Source organism: Achroia grisella, unplaced genomic scaffold (genome assembly GCF_030625045.1).
Source record: "Achroia grisella isolate CSIRO2021 unplaced genomic scaffold, CSIRO_AGI_Agris_v1 utg7549, whole genome shotgun sequence".
In the NCBI taxonomy this organism is placed as follows: Eukaryota; Metazoa; Arthropoda; class Insecta; order Lepidoptera; family Pyralidae; genus Achroia; species Achroia grisella.
In genome coordinates this window covers 10,628-35,213 of record NW_026713012.1, presented here as the reverse complement: position 1 = coordinate 35,213, position 24,586 = coordinate 10,628, and the positions used below count along the sequence as shown (strand labels likewise).

Here is a 24,586-nt window from a genome sequence, read left to right as displayed (position 1 = left end):
CTTACTCCAGTGGCTGGTACGAAAAGCTTAATCTGTTTTTATACTATTATTATGGAATATCCAATTATTGGTGATTATCATTAAATCACGGTAGATTTTGTACGAAATAACAACTAATAAAGAAGAAGTTGGCAGAAATCTGTTTCAAATATTTCAGCCGCCAAGCAACTTGTTTTTGTGTTTCGTTGTAGGGTTATATAAGGCATTACAAAAAAACCCATGTATGTGACATATTAGTCTTCCAGAATGGCGAATAGTGGTTTCATGGATATGCCATGATAACATATACTATGTGTGTTGTTTATGTTATGGCGACGATTACCAAAAGGTGAGCAGTCAGCTTATTTCCAATTACAAAAAATCTGTTTCTTTATGTAAATAGAATGACAAACAGACTGACTGTTTTCGGGACTGTGAAATAATTAATATTCTCATATGTATCTCATAATATTTTTATTTCACAGATGCATTAATACAAGCGCCACTGGCTAGTGGTACGATATGCACAGATAACTTTGTGTGGGGTTGACGAAATGTTGATAGAAGACATAAATAAATAATTTATTTTCAACGACAATATATATATGTAGCTAATGTATACTTGTAATAAAATGATATAGCAAAACTAAATTAAATTATGCCATACAATTTCTTATGCGTTTATGAGACAAAATTAACAATGACAAAAATGATAACTTTATAAAGTTCTTCTTCTTACTGATGTTTGTTTTTATTATACCTCAGTTTCACATTAAATTCGCCAAGTTTTTCTTTGGTTTTGGTCATAATAATTTTGAGAGTTACTAAATGGTCATTTTTTCCAAATAATATTGGTAGATATTTAATTGGTATTTCAACAACATTAAAGTGATATGTACCCTGTAAAATGCAACATAAATGTTTTAGCATGAATTTATAAATAAATATGAAGAATGATGGGACGGTGTATAAAAATGAATGTAGAATGCAAACACATGAGTTTAAAAAATTATGATTAATTAAATATACAGCAATTTTGATTTTTTGACAACACTTCACTACATGAGTTACATGATATTGTAATATTATAATTATGACATTATATTATAAATTAGGAGCACAACAAAGAAGTATAGTGTGTTATATTAATATTGTCCGGCAATAAAAACTTTTCGGAGCAGTGTGTCAATGGAATATTTTATGTACAACTGATGATGTTGAAGTGCAAAAACCTGAGCTGCATACTGGTGATATAGAGATATAATGTTGATAGAGAGATTACGATGAAAATAAAATAATATCTTACCGGTGGTACTGGGCAACTAATAGGTACGTCAGAATTTTTTATCACCCAATCCTTGAATAATTCTAAAGCCTCACATCCTCTTTGTGGAAATACTAAAACGTTAATTTTTAGTGCAGAATCGTATACTTCTGTTACTAACTAGAAGAGATGTAAATATTTATAACTATGTTGCCGCAGAGTAGTCTTTATAAAGTTTCTGTTTACCATTAATATCAATTTAACAAGATGTCGCCGTGGCCTGACGCTCTCCGACATCGTAATCATTAAGTTTTCCTTTTCATAAATAATAATTTTAGAAACTAAAGTTTATCGCCATTAGAATTTTTGTGTATCAATTTTATTTTTGACTAACTTTCCTGTGATGGAAACGTGGATAACACATAAAATCAATACGGGAAGCAGCGATAGGTTTAATCCGCTAACGCCTTGGATTAAAATATACTGAGTGTCAAGTACTGCGTTCAAGTTACTGTGTCGACAGTTAGTAATTCCTCTGACTACCTCATACAGTTTTGATGATTTTGTTACAACTAATTTGAAGGTATATCATATCTATGCCTATTAGTACAACTAATGAGACTCAGATAATTTGGCAATTATTGCAGTACTTGGGTGAGTCGTGATGACACCAAAGAATCATAAAGAAATAAACAGTCACAGTAATTCAAGGACAGCAACCCTACGAGGATACTTATACTAAATTTTGATAGATAGCCACATTGTGTTCATACATGACATTTTATCAGAATTTTTATTTCTTCGTAAGTGTTTTGAGGTTGCAACCTTGATACCTGATATTCCGACTAATAAAATTGCTATAGTCGCATATGACAAATTTATTAGTCTGAGTATCAGTTAGTAATTTATTATTAAGGTAATGGATGCTTACAGTAACATTGTTTCCAAAGCCATAATTCGTCGTAAAGTTGAATGATGTTCTGTAAACAGATTGTCTGTTTTCACGGTATGTGAATAATTTCACATCTCGTGCGTATTTACTGTTCACATATACAAGTGTTGCCATTTCCTGAGTATAATTCTGTTGACAAAAAATAAACCATACAATTAACAATAAATCTATAATTACAAATCTAACGTCAAGATTCCAATCATTATTAGCGATTCAGCCACATATTCTCAACACTGCTTGTATACTATCTACTGTAAATATATTTACTGCCAAGAAATATAAAAAACATCCCTATATAATGTCTGAGTTCAATTATGCAATTAGTAGTTATATACGTAGGAAATATTATTACATGCCTTTTTGGAAAGCGAAGTGCTAGTATATAATTAAATGTTTAAGTAACGGTTCAAGTAGTTAAATAAATGTAACAATATATTAACAATTAAAAAGATATCTACAACGGAATGTAACTAGCACCACTAGAATACTGGAGTGTAGGTTACTACTCGTAGAATAGTTTATATAGATTTGAAAGTAATCTTTAACTAATAAATAAATATATTAAACATATTACATATATGTATTTATTACTTACCGAGAACACAAAACATATTTTCATAAAAAGAATAGCGACTACGATACGCGTTAACATTGTAAACATATTTTTAATAATAATCCGAATACAAAAGAAAAATAATATCAATTTTGTATCCTACATAATAAGCTCTCATTAAATGAATGGAAAACGACACGCGTCAGCGATGCATACGTTCCTAGATAGCATTGATATATATATAATATGACATAGCAACGTGCTAACGCTTATGCGGGTTATACTTACTGTCGAAATACGTATTATGTTGTGGCAATATCGCCGCAATTTACTTAGTCGCTCCCAGTTGGAGTTTTAGTTAATAAAAAATAAATTTAGCGCAGAAAATATGTCGTGGTATCATATGAAAAATTTTAAATATATATGAGTGTTCAATATTCTAAAAGACTAATGCTATTGACTAAAAACAATATATGCAACTCTTCTTTTTTTGCCTGGCCTTGCCGGCCATTTATTTGCCGGCTGGTCAGTCTTCGCCAAGACGTTCTATCCTGGGTCGTCTGAATTGTTATTTTGGCGCTTTTCATATCCCTCTCAATAACAGATATCCATGTGAGACGGAGTTTGCCGCGTCTTTTAGGCTGGGTACTTATGTCAAGCACTGTTCTTGTCATGTAGTCTGATGGTCGCCGCATGACATGACCGTACCATCTTAGGCGGCTCTCTAAAATCTTCTTCCGGATGGGAGTCACCTTAAAACTACCTCGAACATGGATGGTAAATTAAATAAACACATGTCAAACGAAAGGCCTGTGCTTAACAAAGATTTGCAGAATGAAAGAGAAAACGCAGTGGCGTTTTCTCGTAGTGACATATCCTATGTGGCTAGAGCCTACTGATGTATAAATGAAATATCTCCTTTGGAAACTAAACACTCTATCATGAGGAGACTAAAACCAGGGCTCCTAAGAATACCCTTTTTTTATTTTAAATTCTTGTCCCTGACGGACTGAAGCAGCGAACTTTAAAAAAGGGCGAGCACTAGAAATATATTAGGCAGGCTGCAGAGCTATAGATTCTCTTTAGCACCTATAATAACGCCTTATTAATTTAATATACTTCATTAATGTAGTTTAACAAAATTATTGTAGTTTCTCAGATCTTTAAATTGATATCTATGACTTAATACTTAATAATTTTATTAATATTTGTGATTATTTCTATTTGAAAGAAAGATTCGATAAGCTATATTAATAACTAGCTAAGTGCGCAATTTCGTTGCCATGGTATTTGGGAACAACAACAGTTTATATTTTTTTCTATAACCGACTGGAATAATACAAGCACTAAATTTAAAGTAAAGCTTTCCACACACATTCGTAAAAAGCACACAAATCGATTAAATCGACTCTGAGATTATTATTAGGCACTTAGAAACATACACAGAGAAAGGAAGAAAAAATCTAACAATATCATCAATGCCTACACAATGTAATAGGTTTTTCATACATCTTCCATGTACAAACAGCCATCAGTTAGATTTTTATTATATGTTTAGATAGTATATATTGCATGCAAAAATGTTTCAAAGTAACTTATAGATAAATGTTTCAGTAATTTCGGAACAGGAGAGTCGACGATAAATTTTATTTGAGATGTGAGAACCAAGTTAAGAATAAGATAATTTAGTTTTAATATTGTGTTATATATAGGAGGAGGTTTTACGAAATTGATGTATTTATTTACAAATTAAAAAAAAACTTGCATTTCACTAGTTCTTAGTAAAATATAGTTTTTTTTATAATAGGCAATTTGCAGAACCGTATAGATTGTAGATTTTAAAGACACAATTATGTCTAGGTTAAAGCAACATTCTGAACTGGTAACTTATCCTTGACTTTCCTCATATAATGCTCAGTCCGTTCTCGTTATTTTCGCTTTTCTGAGTCGTTATGAACAGAAACAAAACAAAATTTTTGATACAATTTCTCGTTTGCTGAAAAAATTTTTTCATTGGCAACGACATACCGTTTACTTATTTCACTTGATGCAATTTCTGTAAAACATCTATATTTATGCATACATACAATTCGTACCTTGTATACCTATGTATAATACCAATAATAATAACAAGTATGTAATAAATGTATATTATCTATACAATTTTATGTGCTAATGGGAGGGAGGGGGAGGTGTAGCCCTTGCTTAGTAGTGGGACATAAATTGAGCTGTAAAATGTTATTCAATGTCACTCATAATACGAACAACAACTACATAATTACACTGTAGCAATCATAAATATCATAGTAATTTGTAATTAAGTTAAATTTATTGTAATAATAACAATTACAAGATAACCATTATGAGAAAATAATATACTTTAGGTTTTATAGTTTATGTTGCTTCTACTGATTATTGATATTAATTTATATTTTAAAAGGAGTTCAGCCTCACCAAAAGATATAGCGCTATCGCTATGCAATTTTCGAAATAAGATTTGAACCCATAGAGTGCCCTCAGACTAAAATCTTAATATAATAATGAAAATAGAGCTTGACTTAAGTCCTTGAACGTAAGCCCCAACCTTAAGTCCAAAAAAAATAATTACTGAGAATTAAGTAGTTAACTTATGGGTGCGCTGAAAAATGTGGTTAAAGTCATAACAATGCGTCTAAACGTTTATCTACCACTGGTCGCGACATGTACACAATATGTTGTGTATAATTCACAACGATTTTTTCACCAAATGAAATTATAATTAAAAAGGACGAGCTTTATTAAATAGGAACTTTGTAAATGCTGCATATATTTCATCTAATCTTATGACTACTGATATGTTCGGATGTTTTGTAATGAACATTTCCTAGTACATAAGTGTTAAAAGAGATTTCATTCAATGATTTAATATCTGTAAAAGAAAATTACTAAGCCTGTAGTCAAGTGTTTCAAACGATACCGAAGTTTATGTCTACTAATGCTAATTGAAAAAAAAAAAAAATTAGTTCAATAAATGTGGACAATTCAAGTAGAATAAACATAAATAAGCCATACAGAATATGGCTGCCGACTCAGTTCTCACCAGATCGATTTGTTTGTAAAGTTTATGATATCCTACTTAAAAGGAACAATGGTCTTTCGTTTGTCGAATGTGATCTAACGAAGTTAATTACCTAATAAACCTGTTCAGGCCTACAGTCCTCACTGATATGAAAATGTTCAGATCATTGAGTAATGATAGATTTATTTCCAAGACAAACTTTACTGTTATTCTTTATTCGTTAATTAACTGGTGGTATTTCGGTTTTTTAGTGGTAATCAAAAAATGCAAAGAATTAACAGATCTAAGTCATTGATTTACCAGTATAAAACATTAATAAAATTATATTAGAAATCACAAAGTTTTATATTTACGATATTAGTATGATAGTTTTTTAATAATAAACAATTTCATAAAAAATATCTATTAAGTAGCTACACAAATATTAATCTATTTATAATGTTGTTCGATATTATGAAAATTCTTGCAGTCTCCGATATTGCGAATAGCTAAAGAATTTCGTCGATACGAATTCCATACGTTATTGCTTGAAATATAGATTGGAACTTTTTATCAGTAACTATTTTGGAATATAATTTCTTACAGCTAGATATTATCGTTGTTTATCTTATCCTTGACTATACTAACGTTTGGCATATAGATTTTACCCAAGTTAATGTACCAAATGTTCAATATCAAAGTGTTATGTAAGCTTTAAAATATGAATTTATACTTACGATAAATAAAACGATTTTTATAACATGAATAGGAGATAGATAAAATATGATAATATGGTATTTCTGAAAGTACATCAAGTACATCCTACACATACAGACATCTGCAATTTTCTCTTAATGCATCAAGTTACCTGAGTTATAAATCAGTCATGTTATGTCGACTAAGAAGAAAGACTTCTCGACTTTCTCGACTCTCTGAACTGATTTTTACAGATCGTTCACTGAAGAGCGATCTGTAAAAATCAGTCTAGATCTGCTCTCGTACTCGCATCATCTCACATGGTAATTTTTTACCTGTACATTTTATTATATTGCGGTGTTTCATAGACATTTATACATTATATAGCAAGGTCTCATTATTACAATAGAGTTTATGTAAGGAGAATTACTGAAATGACTAAATACATATTTTTATAAAATTAATTAAAGAAACTCCGCCTCTTCCTTAAAATGAAATCTGGTTTAAGTACTCAAGTAATAACTACAGCCAGAATTTTTAATCTCCTCATTATGACTGAGAGCCTTCTGAGATTAGGACGGAAAATTAAGAGACCCAAGCACTGTAAATAGTATCCTGTTTAATAACATTACAGGTAAACTAATTTTTTCGATGGTAGAGATTTCTAATGCACGTTAGGAAAATAATATATAACAATTTTGTAACTGCATTTATATTTACTACGATCATTCCCATACTAATACTGTAAATGCTAATGTGTGTCTGTCTCTCCATTACCTTTTAACTTACCTTTTGACTTAGCGGTTGAATGGTTCTTGATATTTGACTTGAAGATAGATTACTTCAGGAGAAGGACTTAGGTTATCTTTATCTCAAAAAAAAAGGAAATAAATCGCGGGTGGCACTTCTTTAGTGATACAACTACTATAATAAATTGAAATTCCATTGAAGGAGACATGCACTGGCGGCGAGGATATTAGTCTACTATTACCACTCTTATCGTGCGTTTTGGGTATCTTATATTGGGTAGTAATTAGAGTTGTTCTACTCTTGCGCTAATGCCATTGGCTTTGTTACGTCTAATATTTTTTTTTAATATTCAGGTGATAAAATGGAGTTGTAACCGAATAAAGTCAGTCTCGCTTAATACTTTCTAACTTGAATGAAAAATCTTTGCAACCCTAATTGGAAAGCAGGAAGTGGTTGCACATTCTGAATAAACTAAAGAACCCGATGGCAGACATGTTTATAGGTCTTACTTCCGTTGGAATACAAATGTTTTCCTTTACTTCTTTATTGCAAGCTCGCTCTTACTATATGGTGGTGTATACAAACGACGTATATGTTAACGTGCTTGCGTTTACTGCAATTTGATATAGGATTTTATTACTTGTGCGTGCGTATTGGACGGTACAGTGGGAAATATCATTGAGTTTGAGATAATATGATGGTACGAAGCTGTTTGTGAAATGTAGTGAAATGCAAAATTTACTTATTATCAGAAACAGTAGTGATATATGCTTCTTCTACTACAAAAACACTTAACAAAATAGTGTCTTCATTATTTTTATGGTACAGTAATTTCATTTGCAAACTGTGTTCTGGTTTAAGTGACAATAAAGTTACTGGAGCTAAAGGCATCACATGTTAATCAGTAGTGAAAACAGGGACGCAGATTCACAGGTGTCACATTATACTTTGTGATATCCAAGGTATTATTCCTATCTATAGGTGCTATATTAGAAAAGCCAAAAATACATACTCAGTTTACTTTAGAAAAGTGACAACGTCGATTTAACGCAATTGACGAAATGTACAGCTGAATTCAAGACACGAAGTTGGAATAAACTTTCATGGGTAACTTATTGCGTATTTGTGCCGGGAACCAATTACAAAGGCTACACGGATTTCAAATCCCTTTTTATTTCTAAAGAAAAATAAATCAAATACCTACCAAGAAAGTCAACTTGCAGTAAAGTATCAAATTATTTTATCATAATTATTCTACTATCTCTAATAATAAAATACTATTTCTAAAAAAGCAGGTTGTCTATTCGTTTAACATAGTATATTAATGAAGCTATAATTAATTAAATTAAATTTAATCAAAATTATCTTGATTACGAAACTAGAGATTTTTTTTTAATCTTCCTATCAAATATTCGACTAAAAAAATCATCAGGCGTTATAATAGCCACTTTACAGTAATCATATAAAGTACATTAAGTGATATGCCCAGCCGAGTTTAATCTCGCCTTGCGACCGTAACGCTAATAGTAGCGTTATGGTCGCAAGGCCATAGGCATAGGCATAGTATAAGGCATAGTCGGCTACTACCAGGATAGTCCTGGTAGTAGCCGGCTACTAGTACTCGGTACAGTTGCATCTATGGGTTTTATTAAATGAGTAATAATGTTAATTGCTTATAGTATTTCTGAATACATCTAGATCCCATTCAGAGGGTATTGACTATCAGTATGATCAAATTGACAAATTCAATGGTAATATCTTCTACATATGTGTCGCTTTATATCTTCAATAAACTGAAGGGGTTCCATTTTTTTGTTATTGAATGTTTTTCAATATAACAGTGTTTGCTTCAGTCATTAACCTATATAAATGCCAATAGGTTGGTTATTAATTGACAGGTCAGTCTGAAACGTGGTTAGTTCAAGTAGGTGCTGCTTGTATAAATTGGTCTTAAGTTTTCTTTAAATTGTTTTAAATCGCGATCTCTTAAATACAGTTATCTTGGTAATGTATCTCGATCATATGATGCGTACAATCTTTTATTATTGCCTGTGGCCTTAACTGAGCAGTCGGTTATGATGATACTTTTTTTAAAGAAGTACTCTACTTTCTTTGATAAATATTCCCAAATTTGACTGCTATTTAAGCACTTACATTTAGTATGTGTGTGCCTACCTAAATTAAAGTCTTAACGACGGCAATTACCTAAACTGGTGATGTAATGTTTGTGCTTATACACATACATAAAGTTGAATAGGTTTCCTAGAAGTTTCGAGCTTGGTTTGATATTAAATATGTAGAGATATTTCAGATGTCATGTTGTTTCGACAGAAATACCTGTCGAAAGACGTGGCCTTTTTAAGAACTATACGTAGGAATCTCATGTGCCATCTCAACAAGAATATAAATAATAAATTTGTTTTGACCTCGGTATAGACAAAAAGTTTTCATCTGTATGGGTACATCTGCCATTGTAACGTGATATTTTCTGAATAATTTATTTCAGAGTATATTGTCCACATGAAATAAGGACTCACGTGGATTTTAAATCCTGAGTAGTTACATGTGATTTTTGTAGAATAGAACAAACTTAGAAAATTCATCTAGATATCACCATTTAACCATACTATGTTGGATACGTAGAACGTATCCAACGTAGTATGGTTAAATAGAAGGCCTGCATTGTATTATTGGACTTTGAAAGGTGCCACTCTAACGAGTGGCACTTTTCAAATTTCCTCACTAAATTCATGGTATGAAATTCGCTTTCAAGGTTTTATCATAAGACTACATAAGATTTAAAAGCAAAGTACACTTAACAAGGGTGTCTTAAATTGCAGTTGCCTACAATAAAATATACTATATGTAGATACAATTTGGTTAAATGGTTTCAATTGCAAGTACCTTTTAGCCGAACGGTAGACGTCAGAATGGTGCTGATGTCATCTGTCATTTTTACAATTCTTAATATAAATTAAAACCCTTAGCCTAAATTAAAAAAATTGTTCTAAGTTAATAATTTAGATTTTGTAAAATTCTCTCTTTAATCTTTGATAGATAGCAGTACCTATTTTATTTTGTATATAGTGCAATAGAGAGGAGATAGTGTTGTCACGATTAATATCTTATTAGATGGTAAAGTAATAAAGATAAATTATTTTTTTAGGAAAGACACATATAAGATTAATTATGACTTATATAATACATATTTATTACGGTACGTATTTACATACAGTACTTATTTCTATATTGTTTTATAGTCATGTGAGGGTGAGAGGTTACTGAGTATTTATTATTCAAATGTCTCCGATGGAAATGGTAAGAAAGAAAATAGAAATAAAGGTTTCTATAATAAAATCGTAGTTAGTTTGTGAATTATATTTAATTAAAGAACACTTAACAACTTGTTTCAGTCTTTTCGCCCCTAAAAGAGATAGCTGTACACAAGAATGCTACGACTATCACGAAGGTGCTCTACACAAACGAGTTTAATTAATTGCTTTTCCGCCTTACATTATAGCGAAAGATTTAATTTTAGTTTTCACCGGTGTCATTATCAATTTGATTTGAAAGTGTTTGTTAAACCCTAAAAAGAATATTATAATTTTCTAGTAAAATAGTTTTACAATCGTATGTAATTTTTAGAAATTGAAAAAGACCAAACCCGTAATTTATAGTTTATAAATTACGGGTTTGGTTTATTACTATTATTAAAATTTGTGACTAACTTTATTTTAGTGTTGTAAATATCACGATATTTGTTTTGTAAATTTCAAATCTTAACCACAGCATATTTTTATTTAAAATGTATTATTGTAATGTAAATGTTATGTTTTATATACATACAATACGTACATATGGATGACTTTATGCATCATATTGTAACGTGATTTACTAATTGTATTCACCCTTACCTGTTCTTTATCTTTGGTTCTGACCTGTTTAAATGTGTAACTGTATTGTTTTTGAATAACCAATTTAAATATAACTTTAATATTAAAGATAAATTCATGAGGTATCTGTTATTGGCTTTAGTAACTATGTAATACTATATATTGTCTATAAATTGTATAAGCTGTTGATTACCTAAAATAAATATATAAAATATATAATTTATGTACAGTCTAAATTATGTTCAGATATAAATTTTATACATATGTATATATCTCTTGAAAAAAATTCATAACATTTAGATAAATCATTTTGTTATAAAATAATCTGCGTATTTTTTACATTTTTGGTTAAGATATACACACAATAAAAGTAAGTGATTGGACTAAAATGTTAACAAATAAATTTACTTTCTATTCTATATTAAAATCAAAGAGAATATTCATATGATGGATTAACCACGTTAATTGTTTGCAGTCATAATAATAGTAGGCGTGTGGCAACAGGTTTCCATTTGAATTGCATTTCATATTTCCTCAATGGTCTATGTATATGTTTCTCAATGGGGATTTAAAATAAGAAATTTTTAAGTTCATCGATAAAAGAGAATATCTCTTTAAATTGTCTTTGTTAACTTAAAACAAAATTTATCGGAATAAAAAAATATCAACAAATCAACTCAGGATCCTGCAATCATAAGAGTATCAGCAGGAATATTCATATGATGGATCAACCTCGTTGTTCGTTTAGCAGTTGCAATAACAGCGGGCGAGTCGTCCGTCAACACGTTCGCACTTGACACGAGTTTCACATTCCCTCAATGGTTTATTCATGGGCCCGTGAGCCTCTCGAGCCGGATAAGTGCCAGAGTCGCGATGGATCATTCGCTTCAATGTACAGAAATACATATATAACGACAAAAGGTTAAACACTAGATTGCCTACATGGTTGTTGATATTATTGTGTATGTTTTATCGAGTAAATTATTTAGGTCGACTGCGTAGAAGCAAAAGATTTTGTTACCATTAATGTATTCTTGGAATTAATTTTCCAATAAACATTTTATTCTCCGTATTACCAATAATGACTACAGTAGTATAGTGTTATAGGAGACCGCGGCTGTGTCGGCACCGGTGCAAAATGGCGATGATCCCCCATGAAACTCAACATATTCACTGAGGTAAATAACTGTAACTCTATTATTATGCCTGAATGTGACTTGTGTATTTTTGAAACTTATTGTTAATAGAAAAAAATGTCATATATGGCGAATCATAGAAATATATACTTATTGGATCTAATAGTTAAACCGACAAAGACCAACTAATACCCCTATGTACATGTCGGATCCTTACTATATGATTTGATGATCAAAATTACCTATATAAAATTGTGTATAAATACCTACTTAACATAAAAATTTATTAATATTATTAAAAAATAAATGTAGAAATAGACTTTTAAAAATATATTTATGCATTTTATAAAATTGTACGTATAAAATATATTAACGATATCGAGTTTTAAATGAAGGTATATTAATTTATACGTTTATAATTAACAAAAACATGTCAGATGCTAAAGTGAAACTTACATTCTGCTATGTAATTTCGGGTCCACACAAAGTAATCATGTTTGTGGAGCAGAATAACCTCGGGTGGAGAGTAATGTTTAAACATCGCTGTTAATTTGTTAATTGTTAAACGTAAAGCTACGAAACAATTGTTTGCCTCCCAATGTGTGGGGTGCTAAGAATTTTCTGATAATATCGTAAATAACATATTTAACATAAATAATTGTACATGTTTTTCGTTTTTATGCTGTCATTAGGTTTGTAATAAATGTATATTTAATGAAGATTGTGTTTATAAAATAATTTTCTTAGTATAATCTCTTTTAAAATGTATACTATTTAAAATTAAGCATAAATATTTAAGGTCAAAGGTACCTTAAACATTTATGCTCTTATGATACTGATACTCTTATGAACGTCTGAATTACTAAATATTATTTTGTTTTTGTAAACTCAATGCCATTTGAGGACATAATACATATGTGATTGAAAAATATATTATGTATATAGTGTACTGAAAGAGGAACGATAAATGGCTGATATTAGTATTTGTAAGATTGAATTTGAGAGACTATACGTGACTTAAGTTGGTTTTAAAGTCTCCGTATGAATTGTATGTAGCTTTGTTAAAAAAGGAGCATTTTATGGTTAATTTCGAGACACTGAACTTGACTCGACGTTGAATTTTAGATACTCATACCTTTTGTTTAACCAATTTGTCTATAAACATCCTAACGGTAATCCGTAGAAAATATTTCAATACTTATATTAATGCAAGAAGTATAGTAATAATAGAATATTGTCCGAGGTGAGAAAATTAGACACATGTTCGCAAGCAAGCACGGTTCCTTCATGAATGCATGTCGTATGTCCGATGGATGGAGGCCCCTCGTGGTTGTCGAACACTGAAATCAAATTAGCCGAATCCCTTTGACGAACTTTGAGTTAGTCCAACAACTCTGACCAACTGTGAAATTATTTGCTTGCTAACTACACGATAACAATTTCACATATAAAAGTTACTCATCCGTATGATTGAGGGATAACAAATAGAAGCTCATGTAGAAATAATTAATTAGTCATTGTCGTTTTATTTCACATATAGCCAATATGAACGAAAAAGACATTGTTGGGAATCCCATACTAATTTGCCCTAATACACGCCACACACAGTCCTAAAATCAGTAGTAGTGGCGATGCCCTGAACAGCTTTGTAGATCTATTATGTGTGTAGCGGAATTAGGGCCAATTTCTTATAATGCGCCCCCACGCTGAAGCCACTTTAACCCTATCATCATTGCTGTGATATTGCCCCTGAGTTTAGGGCTATGTGTAGACCATGCAAAACAATACGATTTGTCAGTTGAAAATAAATATAGGTACCCAACGTGGATACAACTCAATAGCTTTTTTTGAGGATATATGACAATACCAATCGTTATAGAACGATGAACTACGAAAGTTCGGTATACAGTTTGGATCGACAGATAGAAGCACGTCTATATAATTTGTCGGTATTGTAGGACCACACACAATATTCAAGTTTTATTTTAATAATATTATAATGTAGTGATAAAAAATGATAGAATCAGTAATGTTTATATTACTATTACTGTCATATTTACTACTTGAATTTAACATATGAATTTGCACTCAATTGTATTATCTCGGGGGCCATCTGTAAATTACGTCATATATTAAGGTGGGACCGACAAAATGTTATAACAAGGGGTTGGGGCGGGTCACAAAGTTCGTATAAAAATTATGAAATCTAGTAGGTGGCTAAGGGGTTTAAAATTTTTTGACAACATATTTCAATCTAATTATATATAACTCAAAGGTGACTGACTGACTGACATAGTGATCTATCAACGCACAGCCCAAACCTCTGGACGGATCGGGCTGAAATTTGGCATGCAGATAGATGTTAATTCGTAGGCATCCGCTAAGAAAGGATTTTGATAAGTTCCACCCCTAAGAGGATAAATTAATGCGAGCGAAGCCGCAGGCAAAAGCTAGTTTTAGTATAAAAATACAGAATAATAACTATAAAAATACGTCATTGTAACTTGTGGATGTCCATTATTTAATAATATTCACTTACTATAAATATTACATAAACAAAAGAAAGTAAAATATATTAATATTGTTGACCATTTTGTTTACAAATTTATAGTAAAATACATTGACTAAAAATCTGTTTTCCAATTAAATGTAGTTAGTAACTTTTAAGCAGTTTGAGGAGTTTTAATAAAGTTTGTTTCATTTTGAAACGGTATTCTGAAAAATTAATTAGTACCACTACGTCACCCAACCAGTACACCAGTAAAGTATTCATTACATAGAACTGTTGCTCTACTAATTAAACTTGTCTAACTTGATTTATTGTTATATACTTTGTAAATATTCTACTTTTTAGCCTGTAGTGTTTAGAGATACGTAGATATTTAGAATTTCTGATTAAAAATTAATTAGTACTCTATATCGCTTAATACGTTGTGAATTTCATTCATTATGCTACCTGTCTATTACGAGATAGGTATAAACTATATGTGGCATACAAGAACTCTCAACAACAAGAATATAAAAATATATAACGTTATTTTTTATCACCTTCATTCTTACTACTATCATATATGTATTTTAGTTTAGTTAGTTACAGTAAAAAACAGTTAATAATATATCGTAGTAATTGAATTTCGTATACATAGAATATGTGCAAGCAATTGGTTGGTATAAATGTAGTTTATATAACTGTTATATCTGATCAAATAGATTCAATTCAAAGCTAATAAGCGAAAATGTATTTAATCAAGACGATGTTCCAGCATTTAACTGCAATTGGAGCGATTCTGTTGCAACTAACTTGCGATTTGTTACCTTACAAACTATTCGAGAACAGTAAATTAAGATTAGAACTAACTGGTCGAGTTGAAACTTACTTGAAAATATTTGTTCTCCAGAGTATAGAGTCACTAGTTTACACATACATATATATTCTAGTGTCATTACTCCTACATACATACGTCTATATTTCATGACATTTACTGAGATAGATTCTGTATATCTGCAACGGGTATCTCTGACTCATATATATTTTTTAACATTTATATTGTACTATTTATACGACCATTACACTAATAAGGTGATCGTATACTACCTATCACTACTAGTACCACTAGTTCAGTCCCGAAACATTGGAAGATTACTTTGGTCCATCCGTCCCTAAGAAAGGAAATCGCTCAGATACAACCAACTATAAGCCCATAGATATCACCTTTTTCTTCTTAAAGTTTATGAAATCGATTGTAATCCGGCAACTGCTACGATACTAAAGAAGGAAGGAGAACTAGTTTATTTCTGATCGATAGTATGACTTTTGCCAAGAACGCTCTGATGGTGATCTTTTAGTGTTTAACATATCCATGGGCAGTAGCTGTTGAGAACAAGACGGTAGCCTAATAAGGCTAATAAGTTAGTCTATATTTCAAAGGCCTTAGGTGAAGTTTGGCCCAAAGCTCTTTCAGTTTTTCAAAACACTCTTTAGGGAAATTATAGAAATGGGTCACCAGCTTTCTAGCAAAATGTACATGCTTAAACCTACACTCAATAAATGCTGGTATCCCATAAGGCTGTGTGCTATTTTCGATATTTTTTAATGTTCTGGTGGCATTCTTTGCTAAAGTACCATCCTGATTATTTGAAATAATGCCGGTTTTCCAACATACGTTTTTCAAGAAACTTTTTGCCACGCACAACGATATTGTGGAATCAACTTCATTATCAAAACGCCGACTACAATATTTATGTCTTCATGCCAGATTCTATGATTAATTCAAAGAGGTAGACAGATCTCTTCTAGTTTAATTTTCCTTTTATTCTTACACTAACCTTTAAATGTTAAAAAAATCAGCTGTAACGGCATTATAAAATTTTACTCAATGAAAGGCAAAGTTGCAGTTTGCATAAATCCATACATATGCATGAAGTAACAGGCATGGATAGCGGCGCGCCTGGTGCATGTAAATTCAATAGAGGAACTGCCTCACAAAAATCACACAGTGAAAAACAAACTGACGACAAATCCGTTTTATATTAAACCATTCAGTTTTTCACAGTAGTGATGGGCAGTTTGAGTAAAACTCAGAATTACTTAGTATAGAATGTAATTGTAACAAAAATATGTTGTAATATAAAAGTACTGAACATTTACGATTTTTTATATTCTTTTATAAATACCTTATTATAAAAATTATACTATTTCTATAATATTTACCTACCTATGACAAGTGTTCACTTTTGCCTAATTATATTTCGTCGCTTCATTCTTCAGATATAATAACTAGGTAGTTTCCTTAACCTACAAGCAACGTGACGCACGGTTTAGAGAAAGTATTTTTTTTTTTTTTTGTCTACCCTACGATACCTTCTTTATTCTCTGTAGCACTAACGTTCTTCATTCCTTTTTCGTGCGCGGCAACGGACGGACGTGTTCTTTTAGCTTAAAATATCATAATAATCATACGTACATTATCATTTTTACTTCGTTTATTGCAATATTTTAGTTAGTAATATTTGTAAATTAATATTATTTTTATTTAAAATATTATAAATATGCCGAAACGATCGGCTGAAGAGAAAATTAATTATTATAGTAAGAAAATACGGAAAATTCAAAAGAAGCAAAAACGTTTAATTGGTGCAAGTAGTTCATCAGAATCTCCTTCAGTACCAGAACAAAGTAAGTACATTATCAATATATAATTTTTACCCACAAAAATTTATAAAAATTAGATAACTGGGAGGTTGCCCGAGATGGTAACACGAAAGTGACTATGTCTAATTTTAATTATAAAAAATACTAGACGATCATTCGTTAATTAAATTAGGTGCCTGGAGGTTGCCCGCGATGGTAACACGAAGGTGATGATGCCTAATTCTAATATTAAAAAGCCTGGAGGTTATCCGCGATGATAACACAACGGCATATATACACTAAAGTACAACAATTTTATTTGTGTACTACACAATATAGAAATTATTCAACCAAGAGGTTGTCCGCGATGACAACACAATGGTTATTTTTCTTAGAAATAAATATTTATTTCTATAATAATACATAATTAATACTTGTCTGGTTTTAATGACAGATCCAGAGGATGAGTCATTCCCGATGGTTGAATCTCCCTGTGAGGAAGAACCAGAGCCAGTGGAAATATTTCCGTTGGTGGTGGAGCCGGATAAAGAATATCCTGCGGATTCGATCGAACCGCAACCATCCACCGTCATATCAACGGAAGCTGAACCGGAGAAATCCTCGGAAGCAATACAAGCCAATTGCTCTATACAAGAGGTTGATCCAGATATTTTAATAGCCTTAGGGGAGATTACTAATGACTCCCCGGATTACGGGGAAAAAATACACGATTGTTTAGCAAAAATTTGGACACCATTATTAAAAAAGGGGTTAAGTAAAGATGTTCGCGAGAAATTAATTAAAGATTACCTTATTCCTGAAAATTGTCCCCTTTTAAAAGCGCCAACATTAAATCCGGAAATTTTAGCCGCTTTACCCGAAACTGGTAGGTTCCGGGATAAGAAAAAGAAGCGGAGGACTACGGCGGACAAGTCAACGGCCACCAGTTCAACCCGGAGGTCCTCAATTGAAACCACTGCCATCCAAGACTCGCGGAGTACCTCGCCGAGTATAAATCAGGTACATGCCGGTAGGCTAAAATTTTATTATAGTCAATGGCGTAAAATAACTTCTAATAGTTTAGTCCTTAAATGGATAAGCGAAGGCATAGATATTCCCTTCGAGAAAACTGTTACTCAATTAAATGCACCCATTTCGTCTTGGCCAGATTCAGAAAAACAAGATATGAAATTAGCTATAGATAATCTCACAAGTTTAGGTGCCGTGTCAATATGTCACTCTTCAGATGACCAATTTTTATCTAAAATATTTTTAGCTCCAAAGCCTAATGGGGGAAAAAGATTTATTTTAAACCTTAAGTCCTTAAACAAATATGTAGTCAAGTCACACTTTAAAATGGAGGACTACAGGACAGCTTCTAAGTTAATATCGAAAGATTGTTATCTAGCGACTATAGATCTTAAGGAAGCGTATTTATTGGTTCCGGTAAATATCCAATTTCGTAAATTTTTACGTTTCCAATTTGAAGGGATTGATTCACAGATAATCACCTATGAATTTAATGCCATGCCATATGGCCTCTCAATAGCACCTAGGATATTTACAAAAATTATGAGGGAGGTAGTTAAATTTTTACGAAACCTCGGTCATCAATCTGTGATATACCTCGATGATTGTCTTTGTATAGGGTCTGACTATGATGAGTGTAAAAATAATGTCAAAAACACACTAGATTTGCTATCTAGCCTTGGTTTCGTTATTAACTTTGAAAAAAGCTCATTAGTACCTAGAAAACAATGCAGATTTTTAGGATTTTTATTTATTTTATTTTATTTATATACTCTTTATTGCACCAGGAAAAATTACATTAATAGAGTAATTAAAATAAAAGGGTACAAAAGGCGGCCTTATCGCTTATGCAATCTCTTCCAGGCAACCTTTGGGTAGAGGAGAAAAAAACAAAAGGTGGGAGGTGGCACTAGAATAGGAGAGAAAAAAAAAACATAATAATAATAATGACAAATGAATAATAATGAATAACATAACATATTACATATATAAACAGTATACACCAATATTAATATTATATATATATATAAATATATATATATATACATACATACATACATACATACATACATAACAACATGCAATAAATAGATACAACACAACACAAAAATAATGCAAGCAGCAAGTAACTGTGATACACGCATAGGAATAATACCTACTAGTAATATAACAATGGTGACGACAGAAAAGAAACATTATAAGGAAAGATAATGTGATTTGACCGAGTTCTTAAAGCTGGGTAGTGATCGTGAGCTACGTATGGAGGAAGGTAATGAGTTCCATAGTCGAACGGCATGTACCGAAAAGGATTTGGTGTAGAATGAGGATGTGTGGGAAGGGATTTTGAGACGGAGGTTTGTCGCACTGCGTAAGCCATGATGTTGTGCCTCACCGAGAAATAAGAATCTATCTTTGAGGTAGTTAGGAGTAGCAGGATTAAAGAGAACGGAGTAAAGAAGGGAAAGAATATGCCAGTCACGGCGAAGGCGTATAGGGAGCCACTTAAGCTGTGCACGATAATGTGAGACATGGTCATATTTGCGAAGTCCAAATATAAACCTGATACAAATATTTTGAAGACGCTCAAGTTTGTTTAATTGGTCTTCGGTGAGGTCTAGGTAGCAGGTGTCGGCGTAATCAAGGATAGGAAGAAGTAGGGTATGTGCAAGCGAAACTTTGGTATCGACTGGCAAGAAATTGCCTAGTCTCCTGAGTGAGCCTGCGGCAGCGAAAATCCTGCGACTCACTTCGGCGATCTGAACTGTCCAAGACAGCGTCCTGTCGAAGTGGATGCCCAGGTTCTTGACGCTATCACTGTACTCAATGAGTACTCCGTCCAACACTATTCGAGGAAGAGTGCTCCAATTGATTTTTGCTATATACCGAGGGCTGCCAATAACGATAGTCTGAGTTTTTGAAGCATTCAATGTTAGTCCAAAGTTTTTACACCAACTAGATATGAGATCTAGATCTGCAGTAATTGTAAGGATGGCAGTGTCAATGTTATGTAATGGGGCTTGCGAATAGATTTGGAGGTCGTCTGCATAAAGGTGGTAGGAGGAATGAAGCTGCATAGTAATAGAATTAATAAAAAGCGCAAAAAGAAGCGGAGATAAGACGCCACCCTGAGGAACGCCGGCAGTAATTTGACACCATGAAGAGAAGCTGTTGTCAACTCGTATACGCTGCCGTCGTCCATACAGGTAACTTTGAAACCAGTCTGTTACCATTGGAGATATGTTAATTGAACGCATACGTGCCAGTAGGATATCGATATCGACGGTGTTAAACGCATTACTGAAATCCAGCAATGTAAGAACAGTCAGTTGCGAATTTTCCATTCCATATCGAATATCATCGGTGATTTTAAGCAGTGCGGTATTCGTACTATGACCAGCTCGGAAGCCAGATTGGAAAGGGTTTAAGAGATGATTTTTGGAAAGGAAGTTGTTCAGTTGGTCATGAACAAGTCGTTCAAGAACTTTGGACAGGAAAGGAAGTATAGAAATAGGACGGTAATCAGAGAACGAGGACGGCTTACATTTTTTGGGAAGGGGAATAATATTGGCATCTTTCCAAATGGAAGGGAAAACACTTGAGGATAACGAGTTGTTAAAAATTAAGGTAATTACTGGAAGGATAATGTCAAGGATGAGATGGATCATAGTACGACCAATGCCATCAGTTCCCATAGCGTCGGAACCTATTGATAGCAAGCTCTTCTCAACATCACAAGTAGTAACCAGACGAAAATTAAAGGATGGAAAACTAGGGGTTAGTGCGGTAGAAAGAAGATTTAGTGTATTTCTTTTAATGTTGTTATCAAAAACAGTAGAAGTACAGAAGTGCCTATTAAGGCTGTCTATATCGACATTGAAAAATTTAGAATTAGAATCGTGATTTTTACCGACCCCAAGAGTTTTAAGAAATTTCCAGACCTTAGCCGGATCACTATTTTCTACAGATGAATGAATGTGGCGACGTTGTGCCTCTCTACACACCTTATTGCAGTAATTTCTAGCTTTTATGTACTGCTCTCGGTATTTGTCTGGATTGGATTTAAATTTTGCTTTAGCTTTGTTTTTCCTGCTCTGAGTATCTTTTATTTCCTTAGTCAACCACGGTGCAGGTAGATGTTTCACTCGAACAGGTCGAACAGGAGCATGACGGTCGTATAGCTCAGTGACAATGTTATTAAATAGGTCTACCTGGTCATCCACAGAAGTAGCATTTCGAACCGAGTCCCAATCAGAGTCCAGGGCATCCCTGCGCAAGCAATCCAGGTCGATGGTACCAAAATTACGCTGCATGATGATTTTACGTCTAAATTTAGGAGTTCGGATTTGGAATGAAAGGAAAATAAGATCGTGAAATGAAAAAGCATCCGCAGTGTGTTGACCATGGCTTGCAACAAGACTAGGAGATGAGACAAGGATGAGATCCAACAGTGACGGTCTGCAACTAGGGAAGTAATGTGTAGCACGAAGCGGTAGGATAGTAAGATTACAAGCCTTAGCCACAGACCGTAGACAATCGGATCGATAGTCATTTTTGAGTAGGCAGGTGTTGAAGTCACCCATGACTATAGTATGCTCATAGGATGGTATCATCTTTTCCAAAAGGTTTTCTAATGGAGCGAAGTAATCTATTGAAGGAGAAGGGCTATAGAAAACACCTAAAAGAATTTTGGAATGGGAAAGGTTTACTTCAGTAAAGAGATATTCAGCTTCATTAGAGGGATTGGTAGTATTGGAATAGCAAATTATTTTGTAGGGAATGTGTGAACGGAGATACATAGCCACACCACCACCACCCTTGCCAACGCGGTCATTGCGAATGAGATTAAAGCCAGGCAGCGAGTAACAGGAAGAAGGAAGACAGGGTTTCAACCAAGATTCAGAGACGAGTATAGCTTGGATATTGGCAACATCGAACGACGCTAGCATGTCTGGGAAGTGAGCTGGAATGCTCTGTGCATTGATGTGCACAACATTAAAATTTTTGGGTACGTTATCGAAGTCGGTATGTAAAATTTCGTCTAAGGGTGTGGGTATACTATAAAAACTAGTGTCTGTAGAAGAGGATGAGGAGACAGAGTGAAAGCTTACATTATGCATGTCGTACATTATTGTATACAGCTATATCTAAATATACAATAATAATAATAATAATAAATACTATATACTAAACTAAAATAATAAATATAACTAGAATTAAACAAGACATTGTCTCTACCCGCCAGTGGAATGGAAGACATGAATGCATTTTTTCGTTTAAGACATTCATAACTGAAAACAATAAAACTAAATTTTCAACATAAATCGGAAATCAAATGATATCACAAAAAAAAAAAAAGTAATGGTAATAACACATACAAGTATCCATGACAAGTAATAAACGAAAAGAGAAAAAAATATACATATATACATAGTGGAATAATCATGTGTAACAACCTATATTTAACCTTTAAATAATTACAATTCGGATATTCAAATATTTAACAAAAAAAAAAAAAAAAGTTAAAGAAGCTATCAAAGACAATTATAATATAAAAAAAAAAAGATATTAATATATAACATTCTCCATCTACGTTTTCAATGATCAAATATGACATCTGTCACTTGTCACTTTACAAAGTCAATTTGTCATGTGTCAACACGACAACCACAAAATCAATACGAACTATTATAATATATTATACTGATAACGAGAGACAAAATAATAATGAAAATAAAAAAAAAAACAAAACTGGATTGTGATTGTGAGGTTGGTTCCATGTAAACAGTAAATATTAATATATCATTGGCTTTGTAACTACGAAAACTACCTACATTTTCAATATTAGAGTAATGACCTGGATAAAGTTGTGACAACAAGCAGCGTCCCAGATAGACTATAATTATGATTACACACTTGTAAGGTGTAAATACAATTGGGTGACGTATTTTAGTGGAAGAAATGTATTAATTATATGTTGAGTACAATATACAAAAATCATTAGAGGAATAACACATTCTCACTTTCTGACGAAACGTTTGGCGCGAGCCGCTACCCCAGCGGGAACCTTCGGTGCTGCAGTGCTCCCAGCTTCCTGCGCAACCGAAACTGCAGGCTGCGATACAGCCGAAACATTGTCGGATTGAGAGTTTATAATATTGTTTACTTCAGCAGCAGTAGTAACTTGGTGTTTAGCACCATCACTTCCAACAATAATCACAGAACCGTCGCGTGTCCAACACTTCTTGATGCCAAAGTGACGTCGCGCATTCATGAACGCATCATGTCTTCCTTTAGTCAGGAATTCGGAGAATGTGATTCCTGTACCTTTCAATGCAGTTTTAGCGAACCAAATTTTATTACGCAGAGCAAGATCAGTAAATTTCACCACAATAGGACGAGGCTTATCACCAGAAGAGCGGCCAAGTCTGTTACACCGACTAATGTTGACTTCTGAGAAATTGTGAATATTTAATTTCTCCGCTACGACCTTCACAGTATCCTGTGATGCGTTGCTTTCACTGGACTCCTGGACTCCATGAAATAACAGAATCTTCTTACGGCTACGCATCTCAAATTGGTCCATTTGACGATTTAGCAATTCCAACTGCTGCTGCAGATTACAGAAGGTGCTGGATACAAATGACTGAAATACTGCAAAGTCCGCCGCTAATGTAGTCACAGTGCTTGGTGTTGTGTTTATTTTCTGTAAGTCACTTTGAAAAAACAGCCATCTTTGCATTCAATTGTTCCATCATGGATGAAAATGTGCTTTGTAATGCATCCATTATGATTTATAAAAAGGAGAGAATTATACTGGTAGGTAAAAACACACTATCTCTTCAAATTTAGCATAAATAAATTATGTAATTGTAAATATATTAATTAATTTAAATAATAAATACAGAGCTCTTATTTTAGTGTGTTGTCAGTTAAGCTACCCACATAAAAAAAAAAAAAAAAAAAAAAAAAAAAAAAAAAAAAAAAAAAAAAAAAAAAAAATTATTTATTTGATTCAGTATACTTAACAATTTCATTACCAGATGAAAAACGTATCAAAATAACACAATTATTATTAAAATATTATTCAGTAGTTACATGTACCATTAGGGAATTTTCTCAACTCATTGGCGTCCTTGTAGCAGCTTGTCCAGCCGTTAAATACGGC

The 24,586-nt window shown here is 32.6% G+C and overlaps 1 protein-coding gene and 1 pseudogene across 1 annotated transcript; one reads left to right on the top strand and one right to left on the bottom strand.

Moving 5' to 3' along the window:
• Positions 1-17,309: 17,309 nt before the first annotated feature.
• Positions 17,310-18,580, top strand: LOC131850377 (uncharacterized). Its single transcript, XM_059200591.1, has 3 exons — positions 17,310-17,436; positions 17,846-18,411; positions 18,560-18,580. Exons 1-3 carry the CDS (start codon positions 17,310-17,312, stop codon positions 18,578-18,580), a joined length of 714 nt encoding a protein of 237 aa, XP_059056574.1.
• Positions 18,581-23,437: 4,857 nt separating this feature from the next.
• LOC131850380 (uncharacterized) lies at positions 23,438-24,206 on the bottom strand (annotated as a pseudogene).
• Between the last annotated feature and the right edge of the window lie 380 nt (positions 24,207-24,586).